The sequence below is a fragment of the Lycorma delicatula genome, chromosome 13 (genome assembly GCF_047948215.1).
Source record: "Lycorma delicatula isolate Av1 chromosome 13, ASM4794821v1, whole genome shotgun sequence".
NCBI classification, from domain to species: Eukaryota; Metazoa; Arthropoda; class Insecta; order Hemiptera; family Fulgoridae; genus Lycorma; species Lycorma delicatula.
Genome location: NC_134467.1, coordinates 38,440,119 through 38,461,621, shown reverse-complemented (window position 1 = coordinate 38,461,621; position 21,503 = coordinate 38,440,119). Strand labels below are relative to the sequence as shown.

The 21,503-nt window shown below is 31.5% G+C and overlaps 1 protein-coding gene across 3 annotated transcripts in view; it reads right to left on the bottom strand.

The window, feature by feature from the left end:
* The window catches only part of LOC142333857 (uncharacterized), a 53,109-nt gene that overhangs the window by 8,210 nt on the left and 23,396 nt on the right, over positions 1–21,503 (bottom strand). For all 3 annotated transcript variants that reach the window (XR_012758724.1, XR_012758723.1, XM_075381420.1), the window contains exons 10-15: positions 21,226–21,359; positions 20,165–20,299; positions 15,533–15,676; positions 10,175–10,367; positions 6,215–6,443; positions 3,698–3,873 (exon numbers count right to left, since the gene is read on the bottom strand). Coding sequence is in view for 1 of the 3 variants with exons in the window: in XM_075381420.1 (XP_075237535.1) it covers positions 3,698–3,873; positions 6,215–6,443; positions 10,175–10,367; positions 15,533–15,676; positions 20,165–20,299; positions 21,226–21,359 (1,011 nt within the window). In the remaining 2 variants the exon portion in view is untranslated. The remainder of the gene's footprint in view (positions 1–3,697; positions 3,874–6,214; positions 6,444–10,174; positions 10,368–15,532; positions 15,677–20,164; positions 20,300–21,225; positions 21,360–21,503) is intronic.

The window sequence follows — 21,503 nt, the reverse complement described above, 5'->3', positions numbered from 1 at the left end:
AAATTGATGGTTGTTTTACATTAAGTTCCTTTCATGTAAAAGACACTGAATAATAGTAGTAACAGTAGTAACATTGATGGTAATATAAAAACAGAAATTTTGAAGCACCTAGGCAGGGAATAGTATAATATGGTTTTATTATAATAATTAGAGACTGGATTATATTCAACATAAAAAGCTTGAAATATGCATGAAAAATGCTTAAAATATGTGTGAAAAGTATTAAAATATGCTTTTTTTGTGTTGTCATTTGACTGGTTTGATGCAGCTCTCCAAGATTTCCTATCTAGTGCTAATCGTTTCATTTCGGTATAACCCCTACATCATACATCCCTAATATTTTGTTTTACATATTCCAAACGTGGCCTGCCTACACAATTTTTTCCTTTTACCTGTCCCTTCCAATATTAGAGCGACTATTCCAGGATGCCTTAGTATGTGGCCTATAAGTCTGTCTCTTCTTTTAGCTATATTTTTCCAAATGCTTCTTTCTTAATTTATTTGCCGTAACACCTCTTCATTTGTCACTTTATCCACCCATCTGATTTTTAACATTCTCCAATAGCAACACATTTCAAAAGCTTCTAATCTTTTCTTCTAATATACTCCAATCGTCCAAGTCTCACTTCCATATAAAGTGACGCTCCAAACATATACTTTCAAAAATCTTTTCCTGACATTTAAATTAATTTTTGATGTAAACAAATTATATTTCTTACTGAAAGCTCGTTTCGCTTGTGCTATTCGGCATTTAATATCGCTCCTGCTTCGTCCTTCTTTAGTAATTCTACTTCCCAAATAACAAAATTCTTCTACTTCCATAATCTTTTCTCCTCCTATTTTCACATTCAGTGGTCCATCTTTGTTTTTTCTACTACATTTCATTACTTTCGATCTGTTCTTGTTTATTTTCATGCAGTAGTTCTTGCGTAAGACTTCATCCATGCCATTCATTGTTTCTTCTAAATCCTTCTTACTCTTAGCTAGAATTACTATATCATCAGCAAATCGTATCATCTTTATCTTTTCACCTTGTACTGTTATTCTGAATCTAAATTGTTCTCTAACATCATTAACTGCTAGTTCCATGTAAAGATTAAAAACGGGATAGGGAACATCTTTGTCGAACTCCCTTTCTTATTACGGCTTCTTTCTTATGTTCTTCAATTATTACTGTTGCTGTTTGATTCCTGTACATGCTAGCAACTGTTCTTCTATCTCTGTATTTGAACCCTAATTTTTTTAAAATGCTGAACATTTTATTCCAATCTACGTTATCGAATGCCTTTTCTAGGTCTATAAACGCCAAGTATGTTGATTTGTTTTTCTTTAATCTTCCTTCTACTATTAATCCGAGGCCTAAAATTGCTTCCCTTGTCCCTATATTTTTTCCTGAAATCAAATTGGTCTTCTCCTAACACTTCTCTACTCTCCTCTCAATTCTTCTGCATAGAATTATAGTTAAGATTTTTGATGCATGACTAGTTAAGCTAATTGTTCTGTATTCTTCACATTTATCGGCCCCTGCTTTCTTTGGTATCATTACTATAACACTATTTTTGAAGTCTGACGAAACTTCCCCTTTTTCATAAATATTACACACCAGTTTGTATAATCTGTCAATCGCTTCCTCACCTGCACTGCGCAGTAATTCTACAGGTACTCCGTCTATTCCAGGAGCCTTTCTGCCATTTAAATCTTTTAATGCTCTCTTAAATTCAGATCTCAGTATTGTTTCTCCCATTTCATCCTCCTCAACTTCCTCTTCTTCCTCTATAACACCATTTTCTAATTTATTTCCTCCATATAACCCTTCAATATATTCCACCCATCTATCGACTTTACCTTTTGTATTATATATTGGTGTACCATCTTTATTTAACACATTATTAGATTTTAATTTATGTACCCCAAAATTTTCCTTAACTTTCCTGTATGCTCCGTCTATTTTACCAATGTTCATTTCTCTTTCCACTTCTGAACACTTTTCTTTAATCCACTCTTCTTTCGCTAGTTTGCAATTCCTGTTTATAGTATTTCTTAATTTTCGATAGTTCCTTTTACTTTCTTCATCACTAGCATTCTTATATTTTCTATGTTCATCCATCAGCTGCAATATATCATCTGAAACCCAAGCTTTTCTACCAGTTCTCTTTGTTCCGCCTAAGTTCGCTTCTGCCGATTTAAAAATTTCCTTTTTAACATTCTCCCATTCTTGTTCTACATTTTCTACCTTTTCTTTTTTACTCAGACCTCTTGCAATGTCTTCCTCAAAAATCTTCTTTACCTTCTCTTCCTCAAGCTTTTCTAAATTCCACCGATTTATCTGACACCTTTTCTTCAGGTTTTTAAACCCCAAATATGCAACTTTAAATAATAAAAAAAAAATAGTCATTTTTAGTTTTTTTATTTCAAAATCAGCATACAATTAGTAAGTAGTTGAATAACATATCAATAAATTCGATAATTACCAATTATTTAATATTTAGTTACTTTTGTAAACACAAACAATCAGAGGTACAGTTCTGCGACTGCTAAGTGCGCTCTAAGAGCCGTGCAGCTAATAGATTTGGTCGGCTACAATGTAAGATTTCATTTATTAACAAGGTATCCTACTGAAAAATATTGTTAACATATCAAAAATATGCATCATTACTAGATTTTAAGGAAAATATGCATTAACTGGTGAGAATGGGCTTAATATGCAAATGCATATAATCCGGTCTCTAACAATAATAATAATGATATAAATATTTTTATTCATTTCCTTCTGAATTTTTTGTCTCAAAAATTTTGGTTGATGTCAAACGAACCAAGCTGAAAATGAAATTTTGGAAGGAACAAAAATACTTAAAAATGAGCAAAAAACACAAAAAAAATAATGCACATGTCTTGTTACATAAGCACAGTTATAGAACTCATCTGATAACTGAAGTAAAATGGTTCCCAATCATGTTATATCAGGAATTCCCGTCTCAAAATGATTGAAAGAACATCTCCTGCCATCTCTTGGGATTTATATGAAACTATGTGAAGACAAATAGCAGGTCACATTCAGAGACTCATATACAGGTTTCAGCCCTCCGGTGTAACTACAGGTTCATATATGGGTTTCCGGTCTTTAGTTCACAGTTTTCCATATTCAATGCTAACTTGTTCATGCTATTATGAGTTAAGTTGCTCATAAGCTAATGTAATTTAGAGCTATACATCAAAATGCACTGAATAGAGGGAAAGAGAAGTCTTCCTATTTAGTAAAAATAAATAATCAAACCATACATGCTATTACATGAAATAAATAATTATATCTATCAACAGACTGCGTACTTAAAGTAGGAAAAGTTAATGTAGACATAATAAAGTTAGATACTCTACATAGAGTGATTATATAAAATGACAATTGTAGAAAGATACTTGCTGCATAAATACATATTTTAAAAATAAGAAAAACTTAAGTATGATTCTGTTTTTTCTTCCAAATTAATTTTTTTTTTAATTTATGAATTTGACTAGATTCATTTAGCCAGAATTTAATTTTTCCTTTTTTAATTATTTTTTCTAATAAGTCAAGCTCTGAAGACAAGACAACTTCAGCTATAAGTATCTAACAGTAGTCTAAATTTAGATATATAACAATCAGAAAATCAACTGATTAAAACACAATAATAATTCTGTTAAAAAAGATACATATACATACTTTTTTTCTTATCTACTAAAGGAGATTTCCTCAGCGGAAATAACAATGGTAATGTTTGTCTATATTTACACATCGGTGTAGAAATTGTTTCATCTAATGGAATCCATGGTGCTTGAATTGGTGCAACATCTTCCGTAGATACATTATAATTAGTGTAAATATTCTGTACACCGACTCTGCAAAAAAAAAAAAAAATTAGATGTTAATTAATTTTCTGGTATTGTACACACAATGAAATTTAACAAAAAACATTTTCAAGTAATAGATAAGTAGAAATGCATTATGAAATCTGAATCTTATACCATTTAATAAACCATTCACTTTCAAATAATGCACAATAAAAACGAAAAAGATTTCTTTCTAATATTTAAACAAATGCAATGAACAGGAATTTTTTAAATAGAGAGAGGAATTGATTAATAGTCAAAAATGACTTGTATTATCATTCAAATTTTTGTGTACTTTAAGTTCTAGTGACTTAGTTCTTAACCTTTTCCCATCACAATGATCCGCGGTTGATTAGCGCTCCGCAAAAATATGTTGGTATCTGATCAACCTCCCTTCATAGTCTTATGCTACCCTCTTGTGAAAAAATTTCCAGTATATTAAAGAGATTTAACAGATTCTGACAAAAAAAAACCGTTACGATTGGATATTAGTAACATATGTTAGTATAAATGAAAGTAGATAAAAAAAACTACGTTTTATAAAAATCCCCACCACTCAAAAGGCTATTCAGATTGACAAAAAACCATTTTTACTGTATACTGTTATTCATTACGAATCTATATGTGTTACATGTTTACAGATATCATTTGTCTGAAAAGATATTTATAGACCTCAAGTAAAAGTGACGTATTTATGACCACAAATTCCTTTCTTTTTTTTTGTGTGCTGTATATCATAATTTATTATGTGTTTCAATACATCGATATGTTGCTAGTAAGATAAGCTATTTTTGTAAATAATAAAAAATTCCGTAATCCTCATAGGGATTATAATACACACACAGATTATAGTCACACACATACACACACACACACACACACACACACACACACACAAGCACATTTCTGAGAAAAAAATTGTCATATTCTTTCTAGTCTAAATAAAACAATTTACATCGTATAAATGTCGTTCAGATTGTGTAATAAAACTGACTCCTTTGTGAATATAAAAAAAAAATAACCGACTTATATGCCATATAAAATGATTTTGTAACAGTGTTTTAAAACTGACGCCGTACGTAACCAGTTCCAAGGCTACATGATCTGAAAAGGTTATAAGTGTCATGAGAAAATATAAGAAGTACAAAATAAGTTTTTTTTTAGTGAAAAATTTAAGAGAAAAAAAATAATTATGAGGGCTATTTGGAAATTCTTGGCCAGATAAAGAAAAAGAAAACACAAGATTTTTCAAGAATTTATTTTCAACAGTCACCTTGCAATTTGATAAATTTAGATCAGCGTCTTTGTAACTTTTTAATACCCTCAATATAATAAGATTTATCCAACTCTATAAAATAAACGGTAGTTCAGCTATCACTTCATCATTTTAATTGAATCATCGTCCAGAAAGGCTTTTTTTCTTGATGAATTAATTCACCACAGAAACTTCGAAGCTACATGGGAATATGCAAATGGAATTTTTATTGCATATGAAAAATGTCATGCTTGACTGGAATTTGAACCTGGGGCCCCAGATGAAAAGCCGAGATGCTACCAATTCGGCACAGAGCCAAATCTGGTGAATACGATGCCGCATGTGAAAGCATTTCGAAGCTTACATCACAGAATTTTCCAACAGCCTGAGACATATGTATGGATGCATTATTGTGGAGAAATAGCACTTCATTTATGGTCAACTGTGGATGTTTAGCCTGAAAAGCAACTTTCAATCAGTCCAATAGTGAAGTGTTATACTTCTCAGTGGTGTGATCCTACCTTCTTCCAGGTAGTCTATAAGCACTGCATAATGAGAATTCGAAAAAACTGTTGCCATGACTTTATCTACAGATGGAACTGTTTTCGTCTTCTTTGGTGCACTTTTCATCCAATGTTTGGACTGCTTCTTGTTCTCTGGCGTGTAATAATGAGCCCGTGATTCATCTACTGTTATAAAACATCTAAATAAACTCAGAGGAATCTCATTTAAATAAGTTTAAACACCCTCATGAAGTGTTCAATCAAATTTGTTTTTGGTTAAAAAACACAGCATCTATCGAGCAGAAATCTTTTTTATATCCAAAATATAATATAAAATATAGTGTACATGACCTATCAAGATGTTTGCAATGTCAGCAAGTTCATCTACCTACAATTAGTGATCATTTGATATGACATTGTGGATTTTTGTGATCATTTTAATTTTTTCTTTTAACTGCAACACTCACTTTTTTATTAAAAAGAATTTTAAAAAATACTGTCTTTTCCAGGCACATAATATCTGAATGATCCTCTAGTAATTAAAAGTTAATAAAATCAATATTTAATATATAAAAAAAATAAAAATATATACCCAGGTTTATCAGTCGCAATAGAAAGTGCTGTAAACGATTCATGTTTTGGTGAATGTTCTAATAGATAACTTCCAGGATTTAATGTAATTAATTTACTTAAAACACTATATAATGAGCTCCATACTTTTACTACATGTATATTATTCTTCTTAAGGCAATCCACTTTTAATGAATGCTGACTTAAAATTTCAGTTTGAATGACTTCACACGTTAATGGATTTATACGAACTGTAAAAAAAAGTCAAATAGATTTTTGCAATTATTAGAACAATAATAAAAAAGAAAACAAAAATGTAAATTCTATTTAATATACAAGAGAAAGCTGAAACTTTTGGCTCAATGATCATTGACTGATGAATCCTGCTCAGTATATCATGAAATGGAAAACTGTTTAACCAGTTTAAAGAAGAGTGTAATTACAGAATTCTTAAAAATGAAAAAAGTTCTTTTAATTGAAATTTAAAGACCAAATGCATGCTGTCTATGGTGATCATTATTTTGATATTAGAAGAACAAGAAATACAGGTGGCAAAAGATGAAGTGATACAAGATTTGAGATAGGGCCAGTGTGGCAACTGACCCGTTTCACCAAAATCGTACTGATGGACTGACAAAAAAAAAACATCAAATCAAAAAAATAAAACTAGCCAATAAGTGCATGAATTTCCCGATTACGCCGATTAAGTCATATAACACCTTGCACAGCTTTTTCACTGCAAAATCTTTCTGGGAACGTCAGAAAGTTTTTTAATGTTCTTAATAACACATTTTAATATTAAATACAGGGTTATCATAAAAGAATGGTGCGGTTTTGAACATGGTTTAAATTAAAACAAAATTACTTACAGTTTATGTTTTTTATTTTTCAAATTTGTCGTCTCAAACATTTTTTTACATAATTAATAAATTTCAATATGTGCCCCCTTAGTCGCTCGACAAATGTCCAAACGATACTCAACTTCTCTCCAAATATTAGTTAACATTTCTTCATTAATGGTTGTCATTGCTTCATTAATCCTGTTTTTTAAGTGGTTTAGGTCGCAAATTTTTTGTGTATAAACAACGCTTTTGATATACCTCCCAAGAAAAAATCACAAGGTGTCTGGTCTGGACTCCTTGGAGACCAAAGTATGGGTCCTTACCGGTCTATCCATCGATCTCCAAATTTTTTGTTAAAAGCATCTGTGACCGATGCATTGAAGTGCGGGGGAGCACCATCTTGTTGGAAATGTTTTCCAAGTTGATGAATGTTTTCAAGTTCACCTAGCTGAGGAAAGCAATAAACGGTTAACATGTCAAGATACACAACTCCATTAATTGTTTTTTCAGCAAAGAAGAAAGGCCCTATTACACGATTTTTCATCACACTACACCAAACATTAACTTTACGCGAATCGCATTTCTCAATAATTGCGTGTGGGTTTTCAGAGCCCCATATTCCTGAATTGTGTCTGTTAACACATCCATTCACATGGAATGTAGCTTTGTCTGTAAAAATTATATCGTCTAAAAATGATTCGTTTTCACTTATTCTGTCCAACATTTCAACAGCAAAATTGTAATGTTTTACACCATCATCGGGTTTCAATCCCTGCAGTATCTGGATTTTATAAGCGTGTAATTTCAGTTTTTTATGTAAAACTTTGTGAACTGTTGATTTTGGAATACCTAATTTGACGCTTCGACGGGGGATGGACTTCCCAGGACTTTTAATTGCTGATTGTCTAATTTGTTCAACCGTTTGTCTGGTACACTTGGTCTGCCGGTTGTTTTCTGTTTCTTAACCGATCCAGTTTCTTCGAATCGTTTGAACCAACGTGTTATGTTATTTTTGTGTGGTGGATCTCTTCCGAATTCACATCAAAACGCACGTTGAACTAAAATTATGGATTTTAATTCAGTCATCAATAAAACACACTTTGCTTTGTCTTTATCTGAGAACATAGTAACTCACTAAACTCACCGCAACTACAATACAAGAACTGACGTTGTGGTTACAACTGCTGATAAACAAACTTTTGGGTTGGAGGCTTTCAGGGATACCAATATAACATCTAGAAATTTCCCTACAATCTTCCTATGAATTACTGAAACCGCACCATTCTTTTATGATAACGCTGTATAAGATTAAAAATTTATACTGTGCTTCCTTATTCTGTAAGGAACATCTCAGAAAAATTTATTTATAAAAAGTGATACCTAACAAAAAAAAATTAATTAAAAGAATTAATTTTAAAATCTTAAATGAAATTCATGGGTGAAATATGTGAAACATTTACAATTAAAACAAGACTAAGCAAGGAGATGGTTTATCACCATTACTCTTCAACTGTACTTTGAAATATGTGATGAGAGAATGGTATAAGGAAAATCCAAAGAATATCAAATTTGAAACCAAAAAGGACCCAATAAATTTAAATTGTCTACAATTTGCAAACAACTTAGCGCTACTAGCCAACAACATCCAAGAAGCCAAATAATAAGCCTTCAAAATACAGCACAAAAAATACAGTTCAAAATCTTATTTGAAAAAACAGAAATAATGGTGGCACAGCCATTAGTAATAAACCATAAAACAGTAAACAACAAAAAAAAGAAAAGTAAAATAATTTAGATACCTAGGAAAAATTAGAGCATACAACTAAAAAGAAAAACCACAGGCAAGAAAGGACTAATAAAATGATAAAAGTTCAGTTACTAACACGATCCACATATCATAAAAATTGCCTACACATCAACACAAAATTAAAATAAAAAAAAACCATAGTTCAGCCAAAAGTAACCTACGGAAGAAAAACCCTCTTCAAAGTCACTTTCAGAGAAACAGAATTGATAATAAGATTATAAAATCAGAGAGAACAGCAAGAACAAGTATAAACAAGAAACATCAAAAGAAGAAAAATGCTGAATAGTGCCGAATTAAGTGGTTTATGAGAAGCTAGAAACTATCACAGATATGTAAGAGGATCTCATTCTTTCGGCATTTCATGAGAACACCAGAAATCAACAAGAATAATTATAGAGAGACTTTGGAATCAAAAGCAAAGGGTGGGATGGTTAAAGAAATAAGAGACAATATGGTGGAACTGGGAATAAAACTCGATTTGTTGAATCTTCTACAAAACAAAACAGAAAAGATCAAGAAACTAAACGAGAAGAAAATAAGATTTACACCTAAAACAAAAAAAAAGACACAAAATGAAAAGGGTAATTAAAGATCAAGGAAAGAAAAGAAAGATCAGAACAAATGAAAAAGTACTAGGAAATTTGATAGAACAAAACATGCATTCTTCAAAAAAACTGACAAAACAGGTTGACTAAAGTAATCCAATGAGGCTGTACAAGGAGGGAAAAAAATAAGACTTAAGTAAAGTTTTCTCTAAAATTAATATCCTCTTCAATAAATGACAAAATAAGAAAAAGAAAATTTTCAAAAACCTTTCTGCAATATAGGTGGGGGTCTGTAATTTTAAAAAAATATATAGACATTTCTTGATAGCTCTGATTCTTTTTCATGACAATGTTAGGTCTCGCATAAACATTAGCAATCAGAACAAACAGGAAAAACTAGAAAACATTAGCACATCCGCTATAAAATCCATATTTATTTTCCTGCATTTTCTTTTAGTTTGGGCCATGTGAAGGAAAGTCATCAATTCCAAAGTGATAATAAAGGATAAGAGTTTGTGTGCAATTGGTTTATGACATTTCTGCAATTGCTTTATGAAAAAGGGATTCATAAGAGTTTTCCACGCTTTGGGGAAAATGTTTAGAACTTCAGGGAGACTATGTAGACTATGTTTGGAATAAATATTTTTTGTATTTTTATTCTGTACCAATAAACGTTAAAAACAAAAGTTCAATTTATATTTGACTTTATCCTTTATTATAAACAAAATTTTTGTTTATCATCATGAAATTTAATTATAAAATAATAATAATGAAAAATAAATAATTACCTCTCTTCAGACTTGAACCTGGTCTAATAAATGTATCAGTCCATTGACGAACGGATTCACTAGGTGTTGATTTTTCAGCACCATAATCAAACTGGTAGTCCAATTTAGGTACTACATTAACAGACACTATAACGTTAGTTCCCTTCTCAGATTTCATAATTTTTTTCTTATTTTTATCTTTTTGTTGATAAGACTGTAATCAAAGAAAGTTAATTTAATGTATAATATATAATCTTTGAATATAAATATATATATTAATGAAATATAAATAAATCGTAATTAACTTTAATAGGGGGAGAAGGAATGAATTCAAAATTGCAAAGAAATGACATTGATGTATCATTATGTGAAATTATTCAATAAGTATTTAGAAGAGAAGAGAAGGAAGGCTCAGAGAGATTGAGTGCTACCTTCTGACCAAAAAAGTTAATAGTTATTCTTAAATTAAATTCATTAACTCTAGAAAACTTTATATAAATAAATGGTACACCTGTTTTATACTTTTATTTAAATTTTCCTTTTAATATCTTCCCTCAAATACTAATTAATCTCAAAATCTGATTTAATTTACGCTAATAACCTAATTTTTCTTAACATTCTCAGTAAAATCGCATTTGAAAAATGTTCACCGCTTCCTTTTCTGGTTTACTTTTATCCACATTTTGCTTATGTAAACCACTACACTTGATACAAGTGTAAAACATATTGTTAATATGTTTTTACAGAACATTACTTATTAATTTCAAAAACCATATTATGTTTTCCAAAACACAAATACAAAATAAACATATATACGAGGTGATAAAAAAATAGGGTGAATAATTTTTTATTAAAAAAAGTAATAAGGTTACATAGAATTCTATTTAATCTCCTTCAACGTACTGTCCTTGGCTAGCAACGAGCTATCCCAACGTTGACTCCATGACTGGAGGCATTTCTGGAAGGCGTCTTTCGGAAGGGCTTTCAGCTGCTCGGTCGTGGCCCTCTTAATGTCAGCAATGGTGTTTTCCTTTAAGCACAGTTTTAATTTTTGGGAAGAGCCGAAAGTCGCATGGTGCTAAATCCGGTGAGTATGGCAGATGTGGACAGACAGGAACACTTTTTTCGGCCAAAAACTCGCGAATGAGAAGCGAGGTGTGACATGGCGCGTTGTTGTGGTGAAGAAGGAAGCCATTGGTCCATTTTTCTCGTCGCTTTCTTCGTATGTCATTTTGCAAACATTGCAGTACACCCTTATAAAATTCAGAATTTACAGTTGTTCCCCTTGGAACGAACTCTGATCGCACTATGTACTCACTATCGAAAAAAACAACACAAGCTTGACCTTGATGTTGGATTTTGACTGACGTGCCTTTTTAGGGCGAGAAGATGAACTGGTTTTCCATTGGGAACTCAAAACTTAATGTTTAATCATTGTTCAAAATCCATGTTGCGCGACAGACACGATAACACAACCTCACTCTAGCGGCTCTGGCAGCTGACTGGCAAGCTCGAACGTGTTACAACTTGTCCCTGCCTGTCTCAGTTGATCACGCTATTGGGCAAATTACAGCATATGGATGTAGTGTCGGCAGTTGCCGCTATAAAAATTCATTCACTGTATTTTTTTATCACACCTCGTATATATATATATATATATATATATATATATATATATATATATATGTACTAGGTTCGTTCAAAAAGACTGAAAATTTAAAATTGTGTGCCCATGTCTGCAGATGGCATGCTTCGGCTACTGCATGCACTTAGTAGCATATCTTATCACCATTTACTGCGTTTCGATCTATACAACTGTTGTTGAATAACTACCAATCGAGTCAGATGATGTGTAAGCTGCTTGTCTGATTAGTGAAAAAGCAAAAATGAAGACATCATGACTGTGAAATTTTGTGTAAAACTATTAAGATGTTTGAGGAATTTGTCAGCCCCATTTGCATTTGCAAGCAGTTCCTCACAGGTGTCAACTCTATTCTGTTTCTGGTCATCTGTCAACAAATGTGGCACAATTTTACACTGATGTGATTAATTGCGAGTTTTTCAGTTAGGATTTGACAGCAAGATCTTACATTTATGCCAACTTCTTCAGCAACCTCAACCTCACGGACAGTTAAACAATGATTTTGATGAATTACAGCATGCACACTCTGAACATGTTGAATGTTTGTTGACCTGGAAGGTCGTCCAGTCTTTGGATCTTCGGCAACTGAACTTCTGCCCTCCTTAAAATATTTAAACCAATCATAGCACTGTGCTCAACTCATACAGTCATCCTTGTATGCTTGATTAAGCACTTGGAATGTTTCTGTGAAAGTTTTCCTCAGTTTTACGCAGATGCATTGTTCTTCCAACTCCTTTATTTTTGCTTTTTCCCTAATCTGATAAACAGCTTATGCTCGACACGACCTCACTGGTAGTTACTCAACAATTAACGCATAGATCGGAAACCATTAAAAGGTGATATGTTACTAACATATGCTGCTACTGGTTGCAGCATGCCATCTGCAGATGCTGGCATGCTATTTAAAAAGTTTGCTCTTTTTTTGAACAAATCTTGTATTTTAAGAAACATACGTGTGATATACTTTCACATCAATGCACAAATAAAAGCAATGACTTTGTTACTAGTTTCCATAATTATAACATATATTTTCATAGAGATATGTTCTAGTGCAGCCCTAATATTGAAAGAAATACAATACAAATGATGAAAATTTGCTTTTTAAAATGATTTCATCCTGATGTAAACTGGCAAACCTGCCAGTTATGTCATGTTTTATTGCATGATAATTATTTACTTATTTTATTTTAATATAAAAATCACAAAATATGATATTTTGAAATATAGCTATATTTCTTAATATACCTATACATATAAAGGGTATACAAAAATAATTGTAATTGTTAAAAAGAATTTTTTTAATAGTTTTTAAGTAATGAAATTTTAATTTCGATCAAATGCATGCGACTAATGCACTTCCTAATGGTTTTAATAGGGTGGAAACGTTTTTGAAATTCCTGAAGAATGTTGCCCAGGGCCTGTAATTATTTATCTTTGACTTCTTCTACAGTAAAAAATCACTTCCTTTTTTTTAAACGCGGAACACAGAAAAGTTAGATAGAATAACAACAGAGGAGTGGGACGGCAAGGTTTAATGGTCAACTTGCTTTTTGATAAAAAGTGTTTGACACAGATGCTGGTATGGGCATTGTTGTAATACAGAAACCAATCACCACTCCCCCATGCATGTCATTGAGCATTTCTATTGCACATTCTCACGCAATTTTCTCAAAATGTTATTGCTGATTCATCATCTGTTCTGTAAGAACAAATTATTTGTGAACGACCTCATTTACATCAATAAAGCATATTAATATTAACTTCACAACTGATTATTTGTAGTGGTTTTTTATCTCTGTGAACTCGATTTTGATTGGTTCTACTGTTATTTTGTTTCTCAGATATAACCAAAAAACCAACTATCAACACTTGTCACAACCTTAGAAAAAAAGTGTAGATAATTTTAAAGTTGGTTCTTAAAATCTCACAGCACACATCACATGATTGGTTTCTAATATTTTGTAAGCACTGAGGCAAATATTTTGCAGCATCATGTTTTATGTAAAAATCATCTCTTAAATATCGTTGGTAAGAAGCTGCAAGACACACAACTCGATTAAGAAGTCTCTTCAATAATCTGATGATGATTTCTGTAAGTAGGACTGCAAAATTGTTAAAATTTTTCAACAGTCCTAAATGTAGAAGATTAGCTAGATCTTGGTAGATCATTAAGTCTCCTCATTTGAAATGTGGAAACCACTTGACAAGGTGTAAATGTGTTGGATGAAATAGGAGTTTTGAGTATGACAAGATTCCAGATTCTTGCTAGCAGTTGAACTTGAAACTAACTCAACTATCGTTAATATAATTACTTTAAGAAAGTCTAATAATACAGGTTATCATAAAAGAATGGTGCTGTTTCAGTAATTCATAGGAAGATTGTAGGGAAATTTCTAGATGTTATATTGGTATCCCTGAAAGACTCCAACTCAAAAGTTTTGAGTTTATCAGCAGTTGTAACCACAACGTCAGTTCTTGTATTGTTGTTGCGGTGAGTTTAGTGAGTTACTATGTTCTCGGATAAAGACAAAGCAAAGTGTGTTTTATTGATGGCCGAATTAAAATCCGTAATTTTAGTTCAACGTGCGTTTCGACGTGAATTCGGAAGAGATCCACCACACAAAAATAACATAACACGTTGGTTCAAACGATTCGAAGAAACCGGATCGGTTAAGAAACAGAAATCAACCGGCAGACTAAGTGTACCAGATGAAACAGTTGAACTAATTAGACAATCAGCAATTAGAAGTCCTGGGAAGTCCATCCCCCATCAAAGCGTCGAATTAGGTATTCCAAAATCAACAGTTCACAAAGTTTTACGTAAGAAACTGAAATTACACGCTTATAAAATCCAGATACTGCAGGAATTGAAACCCGAAGATGGAGTAAAACGTTACAATTTTGCTGTTGAAATGTCGGACAGAATAAGTGAAAACGAATCAATTTTAGATAATATAATTTTTACAAACGAAGCTACATTCCATGTGAATAGATGTGTTAACAGACACAGTTCACGAATATCCTCTGAAAACCCACACGCAATTATAGAGAAACAACGCGATTCGCCTAAGTTAATGTTTGGTGTGGTGCGATGAAAAAATCGTGTAATAGGGCCTTTCTTTTTTGCTGAAAAAACAATTAATGGAGTTGTGTATCTTGACATGTTAACCGATTATTGCTTTCCTCAGCCGGGTGAACTCGAAAACATTCATCAACTTCATTTCCAACAAGATGGTGCTCCCCTGTACTTCAATGCATTGGTCACGAACGCTTTGAACTAAAAATTTAGAGATCGATGGATAGGTCGGCAAGGACCCATACTTTGGCCTCCAAGGAGTCCAGACCTGACACCTTGTGATTTTTTCTTGCGGGGGTACATCAAAAGCATGTTTATACACAAAAAATTCGCGACCTAAACCGCTAAAAAAACAGGATTAATGAAGCAATGACAACCATTAACGAAGAAATGTTAACTAATGTTTGGAGAGAAGGTGAGTATCGTTTGGACATTTGTCGAGCGACTAAGGGCGCACATATTGAAATTTATTAATTATGTAAAAAAATGTTTGAGACGACAAATTTGAAAAATAAAAACATAAACTGTAAGTAATTCTGTTTTAATTTAAACCATGTTCAAAACTGCACCATTCTTTTATGATAACCTGTATAATATATATAATTACAATCTAATTAATATAATATAATATTAATGTAAAATATATATATATAATACTTACAACACAATCATGTCGACTCCGAACTATAACTGGTATAATTTCTCCATTAGATTTCATTAAGTGATTTCTATTTTGTTTACCCAATTTCCACATTTGATAAACATAACAATTCTTGTTATTTTTTTCATTAATATTGGTAACATTCTGTAAAAAAAAATTTAAATAATTAGAAACATAAAACATATAATTTATCAGATTTTAATAATAACAATGATGCCATCAAAACATTTATCTTTATTTTATGTATACACAGTATGTCTGAAGAGATTCCAAATAAATTAAATAAAAATACAGATTAACGTAAAAATAAAGATAACGAATTTAGTCAGATCAGCCTTCTACATAGAACCCTTCTCTAGTTATACACTCGTTGCAATGCTGGTAGCCAGTCAAACGCTCTGGAGAAATCACTTTGTGAGATCATCATCAACTGCTCAGTGCAAGCCTTTGGATGGTCAGAATTTCGTTAAAAAAGCAGCTTTTCATCTTCAACTTGAATTTCAGGAGCAGAAATAGTCTGCTGGAGCCAAGTTTAGTGAATAGGATGGGTGGGATAAGACTGTGATTTGATTTGCGGCATAATAACGTGTTAAAACTGTTACCATGTGTGCCGGGGCATTGTCGTGCAAGAGAGTTTAACTGATCAGATCCCGGTATTCGGGCCAGATTCAACGAATGTGATGAATCAGGCATTTCATTACTTCCAAATAGAATTTAGAATTCACAGTTTGACCAGTTGGGACAAATTCATGATGAATCAGGCCTCTGAGTCGATTCTTAATTTTTGCTGCCGGACTTTCGCCAGTCTTTGTGCTCCAGGACTCAACCAAGCAGCGGATTGCCGCTTTGTTTGCGGATCATATATGAAATACCAGCTTTCATACCTACTTAGAATTGTTTGCATAAAAATAAAAAAAGGAAGATATATATGTATATATATATATATATATATATATATATATATAAAATATTTTTTTCAGCTTCCACAAATTTTTACGAAATAAAAGTAAAATGATAAAATTTAAACAGATAAATGTAAACAGAAGCTGCAAGACACACAACTCGATTCAGAAATCTCTACAATAATATGATGATCTTTGTAAATATGTCTTCAAACTTTTTAAAAATTTTCAACATTCCTAACTGTAGATCAGCTAGATCTTAGTTGGTGTAAATGTAAACAGTTGAATTATTAAAAAATATCACTGAAAGACTAAGATCCGAAAATGTTTTGAACATAAAAAAGTAGAAGTAAGAGTATTCTCTAATTCTGTATTTTGCAGAGGCTGAAAAAATATTATATCATATATAGTTATTTAATGTACAGAGGAAAAAGAAACAAAACAAAAAATGGACTATAAAATACTTAATCTAAATAAATTAATATATATATATAGTATAAAAAACCATATTTCACTTAAAAATATTATCTTTACTTTTTTTTTGGGTTAACCAAACTATACTATACTAACTTATAAATTAAATACACAACATTCCATTTAGAATTTTCTAAGCTTCCTCAGGTGACAATAAACATTCAAACACACATCATACAAAATACTCTTACATACTAAGAGTATGCAAGTACTAAGAGTATTTACATAAAAATATATATATATATTACAAGAGGGCCACCATTTAAGTTTTTAAAAAACAATGAACGAAAATAATTTTTTGGTACAAATCGTTTTTCTATTTCTCAAAATATTTGTCTTCAACATTTAAAAACTTTTACATGTGTTCAAACCAATTCTCGAAACATTTTTTTAACTCTGATGTTGGTACCTCAAAAACATGGTTTTGTAAGCATTCAACAGCTTCTTTGGGGTGACGAAAATTGCTGTTCATGCAATTTTTTGTTTGACATTAAGTAACAAAATGAAGTCGCTGGCGATAAATCAGGTGAATACGGACACAATAAACCATTAATTGAATGTTTTTCTCAGTCAAATACTAATCAATTGTTTGATGTGCTGTGTGAGATCTAGCATTGTCATGATGAAGAATGATGCAACATTTTCACTTGTTTTTCATGATTTCATTGATGACTTCTGGCAAAAAAAAAATTTATTTACTGTTCACCATTAACTACTCTTCGATCCTCTAAAGTGATGGTTGCTACATGTCCAGTATAACAGAAGAAACAGGCGATAATTTTCTTGGAAGTGTTTTGCAAACTAATCACTTTTGCTGGATTTGATTCATCTTTCAACACTCAAACAGTTGACTGTTGCTTAACTTCTGGCTTGTATAAATATATTCAAGTTTCATCTCCTGTTTTCAATGTTGTATATGAATTTTGCATTTACTCGGTTAAATTTTTTGAAAATTTTCTTACACTAATTGACACAAATCTGTTTTTGAGTTTCAGTTAAATAATGTGATATTGATCAGAAAAAAATTTTTTCACAGCTAAATATTAATGCAAAATTATATGTGATGTAGTCTTTGATATGCCTAAGGATGCCTCTATTTCACGGCAAGTCACATGCCGATCCTCTTCAATAATGTTGTGCACAGCATCGATGTGTTTTGGAACAACAACCGATTTTGGTCGACCTTCACAAAACTCATTGGTGACAGAAGCATGACCATGATGAAATTCTGCAAAACAATTTTAATAGTTTTTCCTGATTATTACCAAAAGTTGAACAAAGTGATACCATTATTGCTAAATTAGCCCCATACTAAATCACAAAAAATCATCCAATGAAAACCTTCATGTGAAATCCATTTTTTCACAAAATTATTTTTTTTAAACGCGCACTGTAAAAAAAACTACTCCGCCAATTTCTGAACTGCCACTGTTGTAATAATAAAAAAAGTTCAATTTTACAACAACAGTAATATCACACTCACTACTCCCATCTAGTGATTGTTTATAAAAACTTAAAAGGCAACCTCTATATATATATATAAATCAGTAAATAATAATATAGTATGCAGTTCGTGTTAGGAATGTATACAATTAAGGAGATAAAAAATAGGTGTAAATAAAGTACATATTCGTTATCTAAAATGTAAATATATGAAATAATGTTACAGTAAATACATGAAGATAGTAGACATATAAAATAACTACAAAATAAATCACAATTCAAAAGGCACTAATGAAAAATTATTTGAGCACATATTTATGTACAATAAAGATGCAGAAAATTAAGGGGTTTAGAAAAATGTTTAATATGTATTATTTAAAAATTCATCGACAGAATAATATTGTGTTTAAATAAACTAGAGGGAAGAATTTTTAATTTGCTTCAGTAATTTATTAAAAACTACATAATAAGGTCCTTTCTTGTAAAAGTAAAATATTATGTTGTATGAAGACAACTAGTTCTGTCTTATTTGGTTGATAGGTGAATATTCTTTTTAGCAGAGATAGCACATATGTAAATAATATAAACACAGCAATAACATTCTTAATTTTCTAAATGAAGGTAATGCAATTCATACTTATGGGTGGTAAACAATGATCTGATAGCCTATTTTTGTATCTTGAAAATTAGTTCTGACTTTTGAGGGAGCTCCATAGATGTAAGAATAATAGATATTAAATAATCATAAAAGCCTAGCGTTTTATTAAGGTACTTCAAATGAAAAGTTTGATTTAATTTGCAATTGAATATATATATATATATATCACTGAATGGCTTTGACAGCATGTGGAACTTTAAAACCATGTGGTAGCACTGAAAAGGGGTGTCTCTATGTTTTGTGACGTAGCTCTGAGAACAGCTGTTGGGTCTGGAAGCTAGTCTTCAGTGAAGTCAGCTTGGCTGTAGTCAGGGAATTGTGGCTCATCCATTGTAATCAGACTGAGCTTTCCCTCAGTGGCAGTTGGATCCCCACTACACGGCAGTGGTGGCCCTCAGAGCCCTGTAGTGTCAACTTGCTCTGCAGTGTCGTTGGCTGGGTCTGCCAGCCAGGGCGATTGAAGCCCACCAAGCTGGGACAGGAAGGTAGTGTCCACACCCAGTGGCTCCCTCAGTGGACCGGCCAGGCCTGCTGCTCTGGTGAGGATACTGGCACCTGTTGGAGGTCTCACATTGAGCCGACCAGGGAATTTCTTCTTTCTTCTTCCATCTTCTTTTTCTTCTGCTTCTTTTCCAGGCAGTGGTCGATGACAAATTGAAAACTTGCTCTGGTGTTTGCTCTTTTGTTGAAGCCTGTGAGTGGTGGGGCCTCAGCGCCGCTGTGGTGGGAGAGCTGCGCGATCAGCTACTAGGTGGGAATGATGCTTGTGTAGGCATCACCTCCTGCTGACATCTGAGCTGCTAGCATTGCATTCACCAACATGAAGCTCGTCATGTATGAGGCAACAGTATACATGTATATAGTACACTTTGATTTCATTTGCAAATGAAGATATATTGAGCATATTCTCTTTCTCTCTTTCTCTCTCTCTCTCTCTCTCTCTCTATATATATATATATATATATATATATAGAAAGAGAGAGAGAGAAAGTTACAATTAGCCTAAAACTTTTGTTAATAAAGAAAATATCCAATTCACAAAATTGAATAATTTTGTTTTATTATAATAAATAGTTTATAATATTATTTGGCAATCCAAATATTATTGGATAATTCAGTTAATAAAAATAAAAATTAACAGTAAGTATTACTTACATGAGAAATATTTGTAGATAAATTCTCACGCATGTTTGTTGAAGAACTTCCACTCTTAATATCTTCTGTTTTAATATCAAATTTCATTGTATTACTCACTTGTTTTTTTTTAACATTCAATGAATCTCTCATAATCTAATTAAAAAAAATATATACATATTCTAAATTTATGTAAATACATATTTACCAGAAAACTATAAAAAAGTAGAATAACATTAAGTATATTATAAAAATTATTAATAACTGAAAATAAACATATTCTAGATAAACATAATATGGTTATGACTTTAACCCTAAAATCAACAATAGTAAAGTTCTGTAACAGCAATCCAGTTGAATTCTGTGGAAGTTTTTCTTTAAACTAGATTTATTTTGGAGAAAAAACTTTTATGTTAATAATATTGCATATCATTTTGTAATGTAATGAGTGATGGTTCTGTGAAAGAATGGTGCAGGAAATTCAGAGATGGATAAATTAATGTGGACGATAAGGAAGGTAGAGGAATTCAACATGCAATTCATGATAAATACTGCTTCATAAGTGAAAATTTTCCATAAATTTCAAGGCTTATCTTTTATGGCATTGTTTTAGACAGACTGGGTTTTCATTAAATACTGGGCATGATGTCCTAACAACTTACACATCCCCTCAGAACAAAAAGAACGTAATCCTCATTACCCGTCATGATAATACCTTTACTTTCAATGTGAATTCTTACCCTAGCAATGAGTTCATAACATTAATTTCTTTTTCAATACTATATCTAATTTTAGATAAAATAAAAACCATAACCGTGAATTTTAATGTTTTTAATTTTTGTTCCTGAACTTCCAAGTTTTTCTTTAATTCCTATACTGCTTTTTCAATATATGATTTGTAAAGTTAAGGGGGAACAGAATCCTTAGTTTTCTAATCCTTTCTTTGTTAATACTTTTCTTATTTTCTATTTTTATCTTTCTCTATATATCAGTCCTATTTTTTTTTTTGCATTCCAAAATCTTAAATCAAAATGTAAAACAGAAATCATTTATTTTAATATTATTTATAATTTATACATTACCTCATTATTTGTTTTATTAAGATTAGACATATCTTCATCATCAGTATCAATAATTAATTTTTCATTATCCGATATATCACAATATGAATCAATGGTATAATTATCATCAGCGATACAAGTTAAATTATTAATACCTATAAAAAAATAAAAGTTGATATAGCTTAACTTTATGAAAAACAAGTGTTTATTTCTATATAGTGTTTCTAAAATGGTGGGCCGGCTATACTTTTTACGATTCTACTTGTAAAACTAAACAAAAAATATCCTTAGGAAAAATG